Source organism: Halyomorpha halys, unplaced genomic scaffold, assembly GCF_000696795.3.
Source record: "Halyomorpha halys isolate HHAL.00 unplaced genomic scaffold, Hhal_1.1 Scaffold195.1, whole genome shotgun sequence".
In the NCBI taxonomy this organism is placed as follows: Eukaryota; Metazoa; Arthropoda; class Insecta; order Hemiptera; family Pentatomidae; genus Halyomorpha; species Halyomorpha halys.
The window spans coordinates 618828-635868 of NW_027113495.1; the positions used below are offsets into that span (position 1 = coordinate 618828).

At 29.6% G+C, this 17041-nt stretch overlaps 3 protein-coding genes across 3 annotated transcripts in view; 2 read left to right on the forward strand and 1 right to left on the reverse strand.

Moving 5' to 3' along the window:
• The first annotated feature begins 1384 nt into the window (after positions 1 to 1384).
• SrpRbeta (signal recognition particle receptor beta) lies at positions 1385 to 5379 on the forward strand. Its single transcript, XM_014418459.3, has 5 exons — positions 1385 to 1543; positions 1659 to 1822; positions 1895 to 2034; positions 3061 to 3192; positions 4871 to 5379. The coding sequence occupies exons 1-5, from the start codon at positions 1477 to 1479 to the stop codon at positions 5082 to 5084; spliced, it is 717 nt and encodes a 238-aa protein (XP_014273945.1). The 5' UTR covers positions 1385 to 1476; the 3' UTR covers positions 5085 to 5379.
• A 1942-nt stretch (positions 5380 to 7321) lies between these two features.
• On the forward strand, positions 7322 to 12033 carry LOC106679345 (transmembrane protein 19). Its single transcript, XM_014418457.3, has 8 exons — positions 7322 to 8069; positions 8136 to 8240; positions 8321 to 8458; positions 8751 to 8900; positions 9010 to 9114; positions 9356 to 9562; positions 9998 to 10166; positions 11771 to 12033. Exons 1-7 carry the CDS (start codon positions 7928 to 7930, stop codon positions 10156 to 10158), a joined length of 1008 nt encoding a protein of 335 aa, XP_014273943.1. The 5' UTR covers positions 7322 to 7927; the 3' UTR covers positions 10159 to 10166; positions 11771 to 12033.
• A 2667-nt stretch (positions 12034 to 14700) lies between these two features.
• The window catches only part of egg (eggless), a 31736-nt gene continuing 29395 nt past the window's right edge, over positions 14701 to 17041 (reverse strand). Inside the window, exon 22 of the mRNA XM_014418452.2 lies at positions 14701 to 14925. Coding sequence (XP_014273938.1) covers positions 14719 to 14925 — 207 coding nt within the window. The 3' untranslated portion in view covers positions 14701 to 14718. The remainder of the gene's footprint in view (positions 14926 to 17041) is intronic.

A 17041-nucleotide genomic window follows, 5' to 3' on the forward strand; every position in this document is an offset into this window, starting at 1 on the left:
ATTCAATTGTATGGCCGAAATTACACGAAAATTGATACCAAACATGATAAATTTGCAAAACGGATTTTTTTTTTTTCAAAATTACGTGCCTTTTTAAATTTTTATATGGAAAATATTCGGTCCAGGGTAAGTAGAATCGATATGACAGCAGCACCTTTCAATCCTGTGACATAATATGGACAGACAACGACTCTAAAATCGACCAAGTTGCTACATTATCAATTTTTTATTTTAAAATATATTTTTGAATTATGAAAAGCTCAACCACGAACCCAATTGGCAATCATAGGTTTTGTGTTACTTAGATTAAAACATTTCAGAAGAGAAACCACCCCGGGATATTTTGCAAGCTAGTGCGCCATATGTTCCCGATCTGTCATTCGTGCTCATTGCTTCCTTAGATAATTACATTACTGTGAGAAATCCCTATTTATGTCAACGAAAACCTAAGCTAAGGGTTATTTCCCCCTGTGCGGAAACGATGGGCTAACAGTTATTTAAATTTTGAATAAAGAGACGGCTAAGAGGTTTAAATTGATATGTTTAGTGACGGCGGGGCCGTTTGTAGCCGAGGCAGTAGTTGAGGAGTAGATCTCAGTAACCTTGGACTCCAGTGTACTCAGTTTTTTTCGACTTGGAAATATTTTTGAGGCAAATTTTTTTTTGGTTTTTGAGGAGTTCTGATCGGAGGTACATTGGATATTGGCAGATTTTTTGACTTAGAAATATTTTTTAGGCAAATTTTTTTTTTTGTTTTTGTGGAGTTCTGTTGGCTCCAAGCGAGTTCTAAAAATTTTCCTAATGAAATAATATCGTATTGTTGCTAGAAAAAAAGATAAATGGTCTGATATTTGCAGATTTTTTCGACTTAGAAATATTTTTTTTCATTTGTCAGGAGTTCTGTTGGCCCCCACCGAGTTTTGGCCCGGCGAGCGTCGGCCCATAAACCCTGAATAAATTATTTCTCAAATTGCAGTCAGTCCTTTTCCAGCATTGATCTCCTTCAATTCTACTAATTGATTTATGCTGCATTTACCAAAATGGTTTTCTGAATTTCCACTATTAATAATGATCTCTCTAGCGCTATTCTTCCCCTTAGTGAATAGTATCTCGTTAATTTCTAGGATCAGTGCATTGTCCGTGGTCTTCTGTTTCGGCTGTTAATTGAGGTTTTTGAAATACCTCTAAAAGACATGCATCCGACTTTAAACTAACAAAATATTTTTTGTTTCGAAAGCTGGGAATTATTTACACAGCTAATATCTTTAGTATTGAGTATAGTATTCAATAATTGCTCCAATTACTCTCATAAATTATTACTATTAAATTTACGTTGAGAACCTGGTGGACGAGCGCCACCTTAGCATTATCCATTCCTCGTTGGCCAATGTGACCGAATGTTAGTTGTCAGGTAGGTTATCAAATACCTAACAAGTACGAATTCAAGTTGGAGGAATTAATTTTATCATTGTAGAAATGGGATTCGACGACAAATTAATCTTACAAATCTTTACTGGATTATTGGTGATTATCCTCACTATTGGTATGTAGTACTTTTGTATTTTTACTACTCCACCATTCAAACCAAATGTAGAATTTTACATTTCAAAGAACATATGGTACTACATAATCTGAATCTTACTTTTATTATTTTTCAGTAATTCTTATTCTTCGTAGCAAACGTATTGGTAGGAAAGCAGTATTATTGACTGGTGTTTGTGATTCTGGAAAAACACTGCTATTTGCCAGATTAGCTCATAGTAAATTTATACATACCTATACATCCATGAAGGAAAATTTGGCTTATTACAGAAATGAAAAGGTATAATTGGAAGATATGTCATTAATTCTTTTTGTCATAAGTTATTATTTCATAATTATTGGTATATTACAGGGTATGTTGCAGCTGATCGATGTGCCAGGGAATGAAAGAGTGAGAAATAGGTATTTAGATGAATACAAATCATCTGCAAGGGCTTTAGTTTTTGTTATTGATTCTTGCAGTATTCAAAAGGAGATTAAAGATGTAGCTGAGTAAGTATATTTCTATTTTTTCTTTTTTTTTTTTTAAATTATGTGTTTCTTTCAATCAATTTTATACCTTTCATGTTTATCACCACTTTTAGAACATATTGGGCTTATCTTGAAGAAGCTTAGTGTAAAACCTTTCAATTATCTGACTGAAGTCTGTGGTCAATCAATCTTTTCTTTTCCTGAAGATAAGGTTCAACACTACTTTTGATAAATATAAAATCTGTAGTACACCAATCTATGAAGGGTCTTGGATTCAGTACTGGGCAAGGAGATGATTTGATTAGAATCATTTTTAACCAAGTTCCCGAATAAATCTAAGGTACACACTTTATAGAGGCTTGTTATGCCCTACGAGATTCACCTGATGGCCTAATATACTGAACTAGACACTTTAATATACTCCCAAAAACTCAAATAATTTTTTTACTTCCTTTCTGGCCATATGGAGGTTGTCCTACTGGCTACCACCCCTTTCGAACCTGGGAAGGTCAAGTTTTCATACCTTGACTAAACTATGAAATGAACTAGTTATCTGAAATCTAAATTAAAATTTTTTTTTTGTCAAATTAAAAAAAAATAAAATTTAAATTTCTGAAAACTAGTTTTTTTTTTATAAATCCTGGATTTAAATAACACAGACCATATTAGATATGGCAATTCTGGACTCAACTACTAGTCCAGCCAGCCTGTCCTCCTTCACCACCATCTCCTCATTGGTCATCCACTATCTCATACACTGTGATTGTGCACTTAGTGTAACAGAGGTATCTTATATTTTATAATAGTATAGAGAGATGTAAAAGTAAAGCACAGATTCAAAAAGCTAGAAAGTGATTGATTTACTGATCATGTTAACAGAATTGTGCCTTTCCAGGATCTTTAGAAGTTAATAATTTTGTGGTCCGCCCTAATAAGATGCATTCTAGTAATATTCGCATTAAATATGCAGTATTTTGTTAATTTATAATAATTGTATAAAATTACTTTGATATTTATATAAGGTAATATTATGTTTCATTCATCTAGATACTTGTTCAATCTCCTGACTGATAAAACTATTATTAATAACTGCAAAAATATTTTGATTCTGTGCAATAAGCAAGATGTACCAATGGCTAAAGATGCTGGTGTTATCAAGTCGCTCCTTGAAAAAGAGATGTAAGTATACATTTGTGGATATGGCAATTTTTAAAACATATTTACATTATGAGCTTGTGTAATCTCCTTGTGCCATATAGCGTGGTTCTGCCTATATCACTTTGTTGCCATTATATCTTTTTAAATTTGTGATTCAAAAGAACATTCAGGCTTTAAGAACTGAGGACTTGGTAGTAAGATGCTCTCCTAAAAATTTTAATTTGATGTGGATAAGTATATATTTTGCTTGTTGGTTTCCTGATTATTCCTTCACCTGAAAAATCATATTCTTGGATATTCCTTGTTTTAAAGCATATTTACCTTGTATTCTGTTTTGTTATGATGACCGGTTACTTCCCAAGTGACAAATTTGCCTTTGAGCATAAAAGACTGAACCATTAATTCCATTTTGATGAAATTTCCAGGGATTGTTTGGATTAATACCTTGTTGATCCTTATCAGTTTTATCAGATTTCATCTATTTTTTTTAAATGATTCATCCGATTTGGAGGAAAGTTGGGGAGTTAATGAAAAAAGGGGTTTAGTATCAATTTCACATGATTCCTTATACTATTTTTGCTTTTTCAAGTGATAAAAATTCCTTTCTGAATATACCTATGTTTCAATCACAGCTTATCACATCAAAGTTATCTCAAATTATTACCTACCCAATAGAAATTTTCAGAAAATGGAATTAATTTAATTATTTCATATAGAAAAAAAACAAAAACATAAGGTTATATTTAGTACAACATACACTTTACAAAGATTTTACTTCTTCATTAAATATAGAGTAGGTTAAAAAATTCTCTGTACACTTTGTTTTTTTGTAAAAACTGTTTAATAATTAATTATACATTATATAAAAGTACATTATTATTTTTTTTTACAAGTGAAAGAAATTGCACCCATATAACCTAATTAACAACCAAATTTATCATAAAAAAAAATTATAACTTTTTATAATATCTTGTTATTTATGATTATTTTTTTGCCCACTTTGCAACAATGTGTATACATTAAATATCTAAAAATATAATGACTCAGCTTTCAGTTTTTTATTTTACAATTTTTTTTAATCAAGCAATATTATATATTGTACCAGATTTCACTTTTATTTGAGAAAGCTTATTTTCTATTAATAAAACAATCTAAGAAAGATATTTAAATGAACATAATTATTTTAACTTTTAATTGGTATGATTTATAGTTATTATTTCTAGGTCTATTATAAATAATAATGTCGTAAAACTGTCTCTAAGATAAGATTATTTTAAAAATTCATCTCAATTTGTGAATGTTGTCTCATCGTTTAGTAATTCTTGCAAACTTCTTAATTACATGTATCTTAAATTACTGTAACTTTTTCTATTATAAGTAATAAAACTAAACCAAAATTTGATGATGGTTCAACTTAGTGAAGACGTTAAGCAAATTTTTAAAATGTTCTTTTTGAATTTACTTATTGTTTTTACTCTATGTTGTATTTCAACTTTGTTTGGTTTTGACTTATGGAAATACATATTTCTTGTTTGATATTTTTTTATGAATTAACTAAGTAGTATATTGTCATAGATATCAGGTAATAAATCAGGTGAGAGTTTTATTATTTATGTGTATAGTAACATCAATTAAATTAGGGAATACAATATTTAGTGATTTTTTAAATTATTCTACTCTTGCCTATTTCTTTCAACAGAAACACTGTTCGGGAAACTAAAGCAAGCCAGCTCCTTAGCACTGATGAAAATTCTTCAGATAATAGAATAAAATTGGGTTCTACTGGATTAGATTTTACTTTTGATCAATTGTTGCCTAAGGTTGAATTTGCTGAGTCTTTCGCTATCGATAAAGAAGATATTGGACCAAACCTTGTTGAGCTCAAGAAATGGTTACGAGCAGTTTCTGGCTAAGATCATTTTGTAATTCTAAGTTATGGCTTGATTTTATTTATTTTTAAAAGTTTTTCTTTGGTTTTGTCTTTGTAAATATATACATATTTTTTTTAATATAAATATTTTGTTACACTTTTTATTTTAATAGAAACATGATGAGAAATAATTATTAAAAACTGTTTATTTTTCTGTTGTACCTCATATACTGCATTGTATTTCTACTTCTGTGTTATTAATTGTTTTTGAGTTAAGATTACTGTGAATGAAAGTGCTTATAATTAATTCAAAAATAAAAGAGAACCTCTTTTGGTGAGTTTAGTGCTTATAATAAATTAAGATAGCTATGAAAAACCTTTGAGCCTGTACATTTTTCTAGAAAATGAGAGTAATATTAAAAGCTTGAAAATGGCAAACTTTTATTGATTAGTAACTGTTTGGAAATCTTTAAAGTATTAGTTAAAAGGAATAATGTTTTCATTATACCTTTATCATTAGTAACTATTTTGTTCATTATGATCTGGCTTCCATAAATCTAAAATATAATTAGTATACCTTTTAATATTCCAAAAAGTCAAGTGTTTAAATTCCCTAGAAAACAAAAAACATAAAAAATAAACGTAAATCAGGCCTTGTAATTAGCAAACAAACAATATATCTAATGTACCCATGTTTTTAAAATCATTTGTGGAAGTTCCAATGAAACTCATTAATTCTTGAAGAAGTTTGTCGGGGGGTGCGGTCAGCAAAAAACAATATAAATAAATATGGTTTTGTTTATTTATGTTGTTCTTTGCTGACCGCACCTCCCGTCAAACTTCTTCAAGCATTAATCTACGGTCAACTATCTACACCTCAATATCAAACTCATTAATTCTTTATTGGTTTTTTAACTGACATGAATTGGATATTTACTAAAAAGAAAAGGCCTGAGCCATGATTTGATAAGTGGTGAAACATTCCAACGAATGCCTAGAAAAGTTCTAGTGTTCGTTATGATAATCTACTACTCAATATATAGTATTACAAAATACCAAATATAGTGGAAATATTCTTATATAACCATGACTAAAAAACTAGACTAAAACATAAGTAACCCTTCCTCTAACAGATCATTTATTTTACACCTTATCTGTTCTAAAAAATTTTAAAAATTACTGTGTCCAGAGCAGAAACTGTATGAAATGCTTCTGGTTGTCCACCAAGCCTAATCCCATTCGACTAAGTCTGTTATAAGCTCAAGACACAAAAACTACTATAAAAATCTGGTGGTGCATGGATCACACAGCTTTCATTTACCTCTTATACGAGCTAAAATTAATCATTTCTTTGTATATAAGGTAGGATATAGATTAGTGAAAGTAAAACTGACTAATGTCATGATACACATGGAATCACAAAAAGATTTAGTTTAAAATTCAGTTAAATTATGAGTTTTACATCACTCTCCATTACCTTATACAGCCTTATGTTAGATATTAATCTATACAAAATATTTGGCTTTCCCTTGGTAAATTATACATTAATATTAGTTATTTTTTAAACATTTGGGGAATATTTTTACAACCCAAGAAAACAATTCTTCTTTCTCCTTAAGCTAATTTTCAAATTGTTTCATTGTTAATATTAAATCTATTTTAATACTTTTAACAATTGGAAATGGTTAACTGTTTAAAATAAACAAGGTTGAAGATACTTCAGAAGAAAATATTTCTAAAATTTGCCATTCTTAAATACTTACCCTGTCTGGCTATTACAATGAAAATAAGGCCTGTCTGATATTTATAATAGTAGGGAGATATAACGAGTTTAATCAAAATCATTATAGCCATTTTTAAGAAAACTGTAAAAATGTGATGATATTAAGTGGCACATCCGATAAATAGATTTTAGTGAAACAGTAGCTTGTACATTGTAGCTATATACTTTCTTTAAATACGTAATTTAGGTTTTGAGGAAAGCCGCTCTCAAACACACAGATCGTTTTGTAAGACTTAATTGTACGGACTCGGAAGATCTTGCCTCCTGTATTTTTGTGAAAAACTCGGATTCGAAATTTTTCAGATCACAGAATTTCTATTCGCTATATATGTCATATGTAACCGGAAGTGAAAAATCAGGAAAAAGTGCATTGACTAGCTATTTAAAAGCTATATAACTCGCTCATTTTTTATTTTATTTTATTCAAATAATTATCTTACACAGTGATTCACTTTACAGTTGGTAGAGTTGATGGAGCAATTATGCGATTTTGATGGTTTTCTAAGGTGATGTCGGTAAATGATGGTGAATATTACCAGTGATTCTAGCGGGTTCTTGCCTTGTTACGATAACTGATAGTATGGCAATTTCGGTAATAGGCAATTGGCATAATGGTGTAATCTCTTATTCAACAATAGATTACTTTAAATGTGACATTGTTCCCGTCACACCACTAATCTCTTTCTTGTAGTGTAGTACCCACTTCTTACTTTCTGGGCTCTAGTCAAACGTGCTCCATTTTGTTTTAGACTTGTACATCTATATTGCTTCCGATAACGCTATATTTCGATACCTTCAAGGTACAGAAAGTGAACGAATCCTTAATTTGGTATAACATTGGAGTTAAGATTCGTGAACGATGACGTTTCTCTTTCAGATGTAATTAAAGTTTTTACAAGCTGAACATCGTCTGAGATATCGTTATTCTCTTGAGATAAATCTAGATTGTATTGCCATTTAATTAAGGCAGGAGACCGATTGAGCGGTTCTAATGCCTGAGGCAATTAGTTTTTTCATCTAGGTCAAAGTACATTTGACATTTAACCTGATAAGCAGGTCGGAATTGAGAGTACAATCGTATGATCTAGCACCCGAACTGCACCATGGCTGATACAAAGAAAAGTTTTGAGAAGTGGAATATGCACTCAGCTACACCAATACTACTTTTGCTGGTGTCCATTCCAGTTTCTATGCTCATGTGGGCTGGAAACTTGGCGTTTTCTAGACTCAAATTAGGAACTGGAGGTAAGTAGCATTTTCATCTCTAGAATGTTTCTTTTACTTTTATCAGAAATATTGATAGTGTTTCAGAAGTGATACCACCTACTAGATGGCTTGCTGCTACACTTATCCCCCTTGCATTTGCTGCTTGGGGTCTGAAAAGAAGGAGTATTAACAAAAGTGGAGCTTTGATTGGTAATTGTTTTTCACTCAATGCCAAAATATTATTATCAGCAGTATGCCTTTAATAACAAGTTTGCATTCTGTTATTGCAGGACTTCTGATTGCGTTTATTTTAACTCTTGCCAGCTACGCATTTCTTGTCGATCTGATAGTGTTCTTTGTTACATCTTCCAAAGCTACCAAATATAAGCAAAGTGTTAAAAATAAAATTGATGTGAGCTTCAAAGAAGGTATATTGATGCATTTCATTGGTCAATTAGAATTTGTAGTTCCTTTATTCTGTTATTAGGTATGAACTTATAGTGTTGTTTAGGATTATAGTGATATAATCTTCCTTTAACTGTATATTCAACACATAGAATATATTACTAAGTAATAACAAAACAGACCTACATGAATTACTGGTCCATATTGTATGATTTTGAATTGTTACTTGTTCGGAGTATATGTTGTAAGAAGCTACAAAATATTTTACTTTTACATTTTACTTATTAATTGCAGTTTCATGAATGAATCCTTCAGGTTCCCAGAGGAATTGGATCCAAGGTTTATGTAACTGTGGCATGGCTGCTCAGCTGGCTGTCCTCTACCTGTTGGATAGTGGATCGGGTGAGCGACCGATCGACTTCAGTGTCGATTTTAGGTCCTCTTGGCTTTCTGTAGGCATATTGGGTAACTCTATATTATTTAATATAATAATATTTTATAACTATATATTTGATTCTGTTTGAAATGGAAGATTCACTATTTATTATTGAGTTCTAAATTTTGTTTTGGGTAGGTGCCTTTGCCTGTGGCAATGCCGATACCTGGGCTTCAGAGCTGGGTACAGTTCTCTCTAAGAACGATCCATTTTTAATCACTACTGGAAAACGAGTTCCAAAAGGTAAATGTTATTTAAAAGAAGATGTGAAGTTTTATATTGTTAATTATTGATCACTGGTTATTAGATAAAAATGTAAGAATTTTTGGCCCCAATGTTTGATTCATATTCAGGTTAATGTTAATTTATTAATTATGTCATAAATATGAAATAATAGTGTCAAAAATTCATCATTAACAAGTGCTTTATTGGTTGGATTCGTTTATCGGGGAAAGTTATATTCTCAGATTTATTTGTTTTATAGGTGTGAATGGTGGAGTCTCCTGGGTTGGGCTGGTTTTGAGCTTTTTAGGTGGTGCTGTAGTTGGTGTTGGACACTTCTTGGTGTTATATTTTTGTTCTATTCCTCCTATCTCTCAGCCTCAGTGGAAAATAATTCCTATTGCTGCTTTTGCTGGTCTCATTGGCAGTATCATTGATTCTCTTCTCGGAGCAACTTTGCAATATTCAGGTATTTCTTTTGTTTTAAATTATTTATTTTTTATATTTAACTAATTATGAATAATTTGTATTTTAATATATAATACCATGACATTTGGCATTTCTACAGAATCTTTATTTCCCATTTTTACATCTTTAGTTGATAGATAGATGCTTCCAATTTACTCCCCTTTGCCTTCAGCAAAAAAGAAACCATAATAAACTTTCTGGTTTGATGCTTCAAGCAATAATAATACTAAAATTCTTGGGTTACCTGAAACCAAGTGGTTTAAATCAATTAAATCTTCATTTTGAGAAACATATTTTTTACTAGAATTTTTGTGATAAGTCCCAACTCTGTATGGTAAACCAATTTTTTATTGAAATGAGATTTAATATTGAATTGAAAATATTCAATGTTATTCTAAGAACTATTTTTGTGTGATCTTTGTTATTTTAATATCAGGTGTCAATAAAAAGAATGGAATGGTAGTGGAAACACCTGGTCCAGGAGTGGAGTATATCTGTGGTATTAGGGTGCTTGATAACCATTCAGTCAATCTTTTGTCAACCATTCTAACAGGACTGCTAACACCGAGGATTGCAGTGTTGTTTTGGCCAAGATAATGATTAAGGTAAATTAATCATACATGTATGAATTTAATTCTGCTTTAAGCTCCTGATCTGATAGTTCCAAATCTTCAGACAAAATGTTAAGAAAAATAAACGAAGAATAATTAGACTAAAAATTTAATTATTTTAACTATTAGATGTAGAGAGTGTTTGAGACTTGAGTTTCTCATATTTTTTCAAAAATTTCAAAATGAAACTAGGTAGATCTTAGTTATTGTAAAAGAAGTTTCTATTGATAGTAAAGTCGATTTCAAGTTCTTCAGTGGACTTAACTTGGAGATTTTCCAATGAATATACATCTTATGAACTGTCTCAATTGTTCGTAGAATTAAATTTTTTTTTTAAATTATGCCGAAATAGGAGCCATTTCAGCCATCCATGCTTGTATAGTCCAATATATATTCAACTTCCCCCCAGAATTTGATTATTTGAGATGTCTAAAACAGTTAATTAGTGGCCAAATTAAATGAGTCTGAGTTCATGGATGAACCCTTTAGATGTGGTTATTGAGTTCTATATTATTTGGGTTATGGAAAAAAAATTTAACAGATCAAAGTTATTTGATTTTATTAAGATACATCAATCACATTGACAAGGACTTAAAGGCAAAAATTATGCGAAAAAATTATCTTTGACATTTTTTGCAAGTTAGCCAATATATATTTTTATAAAATGTTCACTTTCTTGGAATGGTTTCAATTATTTAAATAAAATAATTTGAACACTAGTTAAATTTTAAATTACTCTTTATTATTTCTTTAATGTTCTATGATTCAGCCAATTTGGCTATCCTCAAGGACAGTCTTAAATATAAATTTACCCCTCACATCCAATAATTTAAAAACTTTTTGCAGGCTATTCTGCCCAGGTCATTAATTTCAGTCAAATTACCCTTCCATTAAATTTTAAAACTTTTAATTACAGATCAACTTAACACTACTATCATGAGGTGGTAATAGGTGACCGTAGATTATTATGAGAAGATAGTCAGGGGTGTGGTCAGCGAATAAACCAAAAACTTATTTATTTGTGGCAATGTTTTGACCTGAATTTCAGGCCTTCATGAGGGAAGCTCCAGCAGAGTTTCTGAGTGACTCTAGTTAGAAACTCTGCCGGAGCTTATAGTATATTGTATTTATGTTACTTCTATACTAATGATTATACTGCCTAAAATATTATATTTCATTAACTTAAATAAATTTCCTGTTTTTTGTATGTATGAATACTTTTGAGTTTTGAGATCTTATGTTGAAATTAATTATTTTATTAATTTTTTGTTGTAGTACCACACCTACACAATTCTCTTTTTAAAACTATTTTTTTTTTCCATCAAATTTCAGTTAACATTTTTTTTTGCCAAGTGCTCAGATGACCATTATTTGAATGGGTCATTAATTGACCAAAATGACATTGAACAAATAAATATATATATTTTTTTAATGAATTGAATGTATACAAAAGTAGTAATTAAAGTACTGTCTCGAGTAAATAAATGTGCAAAATTCTATTTCATAGACTAAATAGATATTTTCATCATGTTAAGGTTTCAATTTAGATTAATCCTGTAAAATTATTTTATTACTATACTTATTTAATTCTATTTCAGTTGAAAGATTCGCCAATAAGACTGAAAGTGCTGGGTTGTCGTCAATATAAATTAAAGTAAATACTTTTGTGCCGTCTCCAGGTGTTTTGTATGTGTTAGAGCAGTTTCAAAGTGATGTTAGAAGTTAAAAATGGTTGTATATATTTTTAAGTGAATATATTCTTGTTATATCTTATTACTCAGTCCATTCCAGAAATAGGATAGCTTGTTACCTGTTGATATTTACTGTTATAAATTTTTATTAAACCATTGATGTTGATTAATCTGGTTTGTTTTTCTCCTCTCATTCCTTTCACTTATCTTTATGAAATTATTTTATTTGATCAAATTCCCTGTAGGAACTCAAATATAGAATTTGCGGGATTTTGTATTTAAATTAAAAAATGAAGTTATTTGAAATATACAAAAAATAAAACTTATTCACTATGTAGACCCATGGTCATAATGGTAATCTAATTATTTTTTTATGGTTAAAAATTTAAAAAAATCTTTTTGGACATTCCATCTTAAATATGCTGTAATTTTTTTCTTGTCCCAAGTTGAATAGATAACCTGCTGTATAAATGGTACATTATATAGATGCAGTGTACAGTGAAGTTATTTGAAATATACAAAAAATAAAACTTATTCACTATGTGGACCCATGGTCATAATGGTAATCTAATTTTTTTTTTATGGTTAGAAATCTTAAAAAATCTTTTCGGACATTTCATCTTAAATGCTGTGATTTTTTCTTGTCCCAAATTGAATAGATAACCTTCTGTATTAATGGTTCACTATGTTTTTCATGTAAAAATTATTGGATAGTAAAATACTCAAAAAACATATGAATGCACTAGAAAAAGGTATTTATTACATTAAATTGGTCAAAAATAATTCTCTACTTCTTTGGATATCAGTACCAAAATAGAGGCAGAACTATATGGCTAGGAATGATAACATACTTGCAAAACAACATAAAATTACGTATATCTTTAAATTTATGTATGTAGTGTTTAACTGTTATGTAATATTGAACTATTTTCAAATTCTGTTTCTAATGGTTAAGTAAGGATGTCAAATATTCATTACTTAAACTTTTTACTGTTTGATTCACTAATTAAAGTAATGAAAATATCCATAATCAGGGGCTCACATCATCCTGACTATAAGGTCCCCAGATAAATTTTTATTAAAAAATGTTGTTTTTCATATGCTAAAATTAAGTGTAAAACAGTTGACTTTTTAGACATTAATTTTTTTTAATGATCATTATGTAATGTTAATTATATCATCAATTAAACAGTTCCACACAACAATTACATATTTATCACTCTCCATCATTCATGAATAAGTCATCTCTGGATTATTAGCAGTACCTACATAAATCATATGATAAATAACATGATGCAATGCTGAAACAATTGATGTAAACTCACTTAGTACATATTTATTTTCTGAGAGATGGTCGGAGGGGAGGGGGGCTGCGTTCAGCAGAAAAACACAAATAAACAAAAGATTATTTATTTGTGTCGATGTTTTGACCTGATTTTCAGGTCATCAGGGGTATAAAAACAAAGAGAGATAACAACCACCATTCAGAGCAAAAATAAAAATAAAATAAATAATAGACTGACAAATTTGGAAATGTACATAACAATGAAATGAAAATATAAACTCGTTAATTAATAACTATGTGATTATTAATCAACTATGGAATTATTTATGGAGTTATTAATCAACTAGTTTATATTTTCATTTCATTGTTATGTATATTTCCAAATTTGTCAGTCTATTATTTATTTTATTGTTATTAATTTTGCTCTGAACGGTGGTTGTTATCTCCTTTTGTTTTTATAGCCCTGATAAAGACCTGAAAATCAGGTCGAAACGTCGGCACAAATAAACAATCTTTTATTTATCTTAAAAATTTGTGTTTTTCTGCTGCCTCTCCCTCCCTGATCATCTTCTCTTATATATCTACGGTCAACTGGGGCTATCTTCATCTCATATTTATTTTCTGTTTTATAATTATTTTTCCTTTTTAAAGTTTTTTCTAAAACCAAATTGTTTTGCTTTCCCTCATCTTTTTATGTATTCTTCTCCTACCAAAAACAGGAAATAAATAAAATCTTTAACAAAAGAACAATAAATGTAAATAATTGTTTAAAAATTCTATTACAATTAATTTTTATTATAATAACATAATATTAAAAAAGATGGACATTATATTGTATGTGATGTGATATTGTATTAACATTATAACAACGAAATTTTTGGCAGTCCTTTATTTTTCTCTATTTTTTTAATACAGAGAACACAAAATTTTAGAATAAATTTGACACTTCTATTTCAAATTTTATAACATTAATTTTAACAATATATACTAGTTGGTAATTCTAGATACTATTTTATAGCAACTAAAATTCAAAAATACTGTGATAAACAACTTCATGTAGGTTAGTTACATAAATATAAATCAATACACGAGTTCATTATAATTTTTAAAAAAATTAATAGGGTCCTTCTAAAAAGGTTTTAAGGACAAACTTGTAACAAAACAATTTCTTACAGATCCAATTGGACTGGTGCTAGCAATGATTTAGTCCCTATTCCTTAACAAGAATCCTGTTGTTTTTTTTCTTATTCCTGAAAAGTATGAAGAAACGTTCATTGGAACCTTTTCAGAGGGAGCTCTTCAATTATGATTCAACAGACTATTAAACCAAAAAAATTTCTTAAATTAAGCTTCCTTTCAAAATAATTAAATCTTAAAATATGTACAATCTGGACAACTTTAGTAACAGACATGGTCCAATTTATAAAATAAATTCTTAGGAGTCTTCAGTTAGATTTATATATACATAACAGTATCACCAGTGAAATTCAATATTCAATTAAACAAATGAAAAAAAATATATAAATTTATTTAATTCAAATAATAATATTTACATTAAAAGAAAATCAATTTATAAAAGACGTCCTCTGCAATATTCAGAACCACAATAACACTTCATCTTTTTGCCTGGCACGCTTCCCACTTCATATCTGTAATCCCACGTGAGTTCTGTACCAGCAGGAATATACTTCAAGGCAAAGAACGCTACCCAAGGAAAGCGCAAATCATGAGTATCAACAAAAACATTCTGAACAAAAATGTTAGGATCGCAAGAGTGCTGCAAAATAATAAAAATTAATATTAACAATAAGCAAAAACTTATATTAGGTTATTTGTAGAAGATTCCAAAATAAATTTGAAAAAACTTATTTGTTACTTATAGTTAGGTTTGATTGTTAACATACGAAGACTAAAGGGGAAAAATGCGGTATCTCACATTTTGATAACATTCACAACCAATTTTACCTTGAAATCTCTATTTACTCTTTACACGAATAATTCCAGTTATTTTGAACCCACGAAGCTGGTTTTTCTCCTGTACTGACTAACATCGTGTCCACTATCTAAAAATCTATCAAAAATTCTTCTAAAAAATCAGAAACCATTATTGCAAATTTAAAAAAATTGAGCTACTTTATTTTTTCTCTCAGTAATTTTCATTCTCAATTTGGTAAACAGATACAAAATTTAAAATTGACATTAGAAATAATTAAAAGTGAGAAATAAACCATGTGATTTCGCAAATTTATAAACATAATTCAGAAGATGATTAAGCCATTTTTATAAAATTACAAAACAAATATTAATAAAAATATTAAATTACAGTAAGAAATTATTAAATATTTGCTGTTCTATTCTCCATCAAATTCTAGATATTGAGCAGTTTGTCTAAGAAAATGGAATAACTTTTCTCTGCTTCCTGTGATCTTATCTTAATTGATTCAAAATTGAAATTAAGCTTATTGATGACTAGGTCGGATCTACAAATTATTTCTTCCAGGCCTGCCTGAGGATTGTTCAATAAACAGAGACAAGCATTATCAACAGATTCATCTCTCTCAGAAAGATAATGTTGTTTAGATGTTATTTTACTTGTTAGTTCCATGGCTTTTTCTGTCAAGCTCTTAATTCTCTCCTGCTGTTGATCTATAAATTGTAGTAGTTCTAATTTTTCAAGTTGCCATTGATCCGAGATAAAAGAATCAACCTGAGAATCAGTTTGCGACTCAACATTTATAGTTTTCTTTATGGTTGTTTCAATGCATTTATTAGCAGAGAAAGGTATTTTTGTTTGGGTAAAATTATCTAGTACATTTTTGGTTTCAATGACCAACACAGCCTTATCAACTCGCTCAACATCTTTTGTTTGCTTGTCTGTTTTTAAGTTTTCTTCAACTGGTAACTTTGACTTAACATTAATATTAATATTCTCTATAACTTGTAACTGGCGAGAAATTTCATTTTTCTGTGTATTTATGTGTTCCATAAGCTGATAAACCTCATTTAATTTTGTAATAAGTGCATCATGACATGACAGCAATATCCTTTTACAACGAGAAAACTCTTGTTTTTGTGAGCTTATTCGCCGTTCTAATTGGAGATCTTTTTTACGTAAATATTTTTCAAGGACTTCATAGGACAACATCTCTTTGGTGCACACATGACTCTCTGATGGTATATTGGTACTCTTATGATTCTGAAGACCTTTCATTGGCAGTTGTAATGAATTGTCAGAAAGTCCTCTTTGAGAATAATGAAGATTCGATTCTAAATGAGCATCACTTCCATTGGAACTCTTCATTGCAGAGGAGACTACTTTCAATAAAGAACCTTCACAAAGTAAATAATACCTGTTGATGATTTCACTCCCAACTAAACTCGATGGATCAATATTTAGAGTCAACAGGACATTATGCACAGTATAATATTCCAGCATTGGTGGTTTTTTAGCATTCCATTTGTAGGATATCTTATTAAAATAATCGCAAACATACTCATTCAATTTTGTACAAGATATTTCAGAGGAAAAAACACTCAGACTGTAATGAAAGTGGTTTTGGGCTAAATAATCACATACAAAATATACTAAAGCAATGTCTATATTATCTAAAATGATTTTTTTAAACTTTAAATCCGATTGGTTGTCTTCTTTTGTTAATTTATTTAAAATTAAACTCCTGACAAATGTCTTAAGCGTTTGTTTATTTTCCTTTTCTGTAAACCAATTCATAAGCATTTCCTTAAGTTGGTCAGCTGTTATTTCTTCTTCCAACATTATTAACTTTTGGGTCACTCACTTATGTAAAAATACAAACTTTATCACAAGAGAACACTTAAAAACTAATGAATCATAATGGTAAAATAATAATTAGCAATATATACATATATATATA

Coding starts and splice junctions, on each gene's coding strand:
- SrpRbeta (XM_014418459.3), top strand. CDS start 1,477: ATGGGATTCGACGACAAATTAATCTTACAAATCTTTACTGGATTATTG. Junction 1,823..1,894: donor CTTATTACAGAAATGAAAAG/GTATAATTGGAA, acceptor GGTATATTACAG/GGTATGTTGCAGCTGATCGA. Junction 3,193..4,870: donor TCGCTCCTTGAAAAAGAGAT/GTAAGTATACAT, acceptor TTCTTTCAACAG/AAACACTGTTCGGGAAACTA.
- LOC106679345 (XM_014418457.3), top strand. CDS start 7,928: ATGGCTGATACAAAGAAAAGTTTTGAGAAGTGGAATATGCACTCAGCT. Junction 8,241..8,320: donor CAAAAGTGGAGCTTTGATTG/GTAATTGTTTTT, acceptor CTGTTATTGCAG/GACTTCTGATTGCGTTTATT. Junction 8,459..8,750: donor TGATGTGAGCTTCAAAGAAG/GTATATTGATGC, acceptor TGAATCCTTCAG/GTTCCCAGAGGAATTGGATC.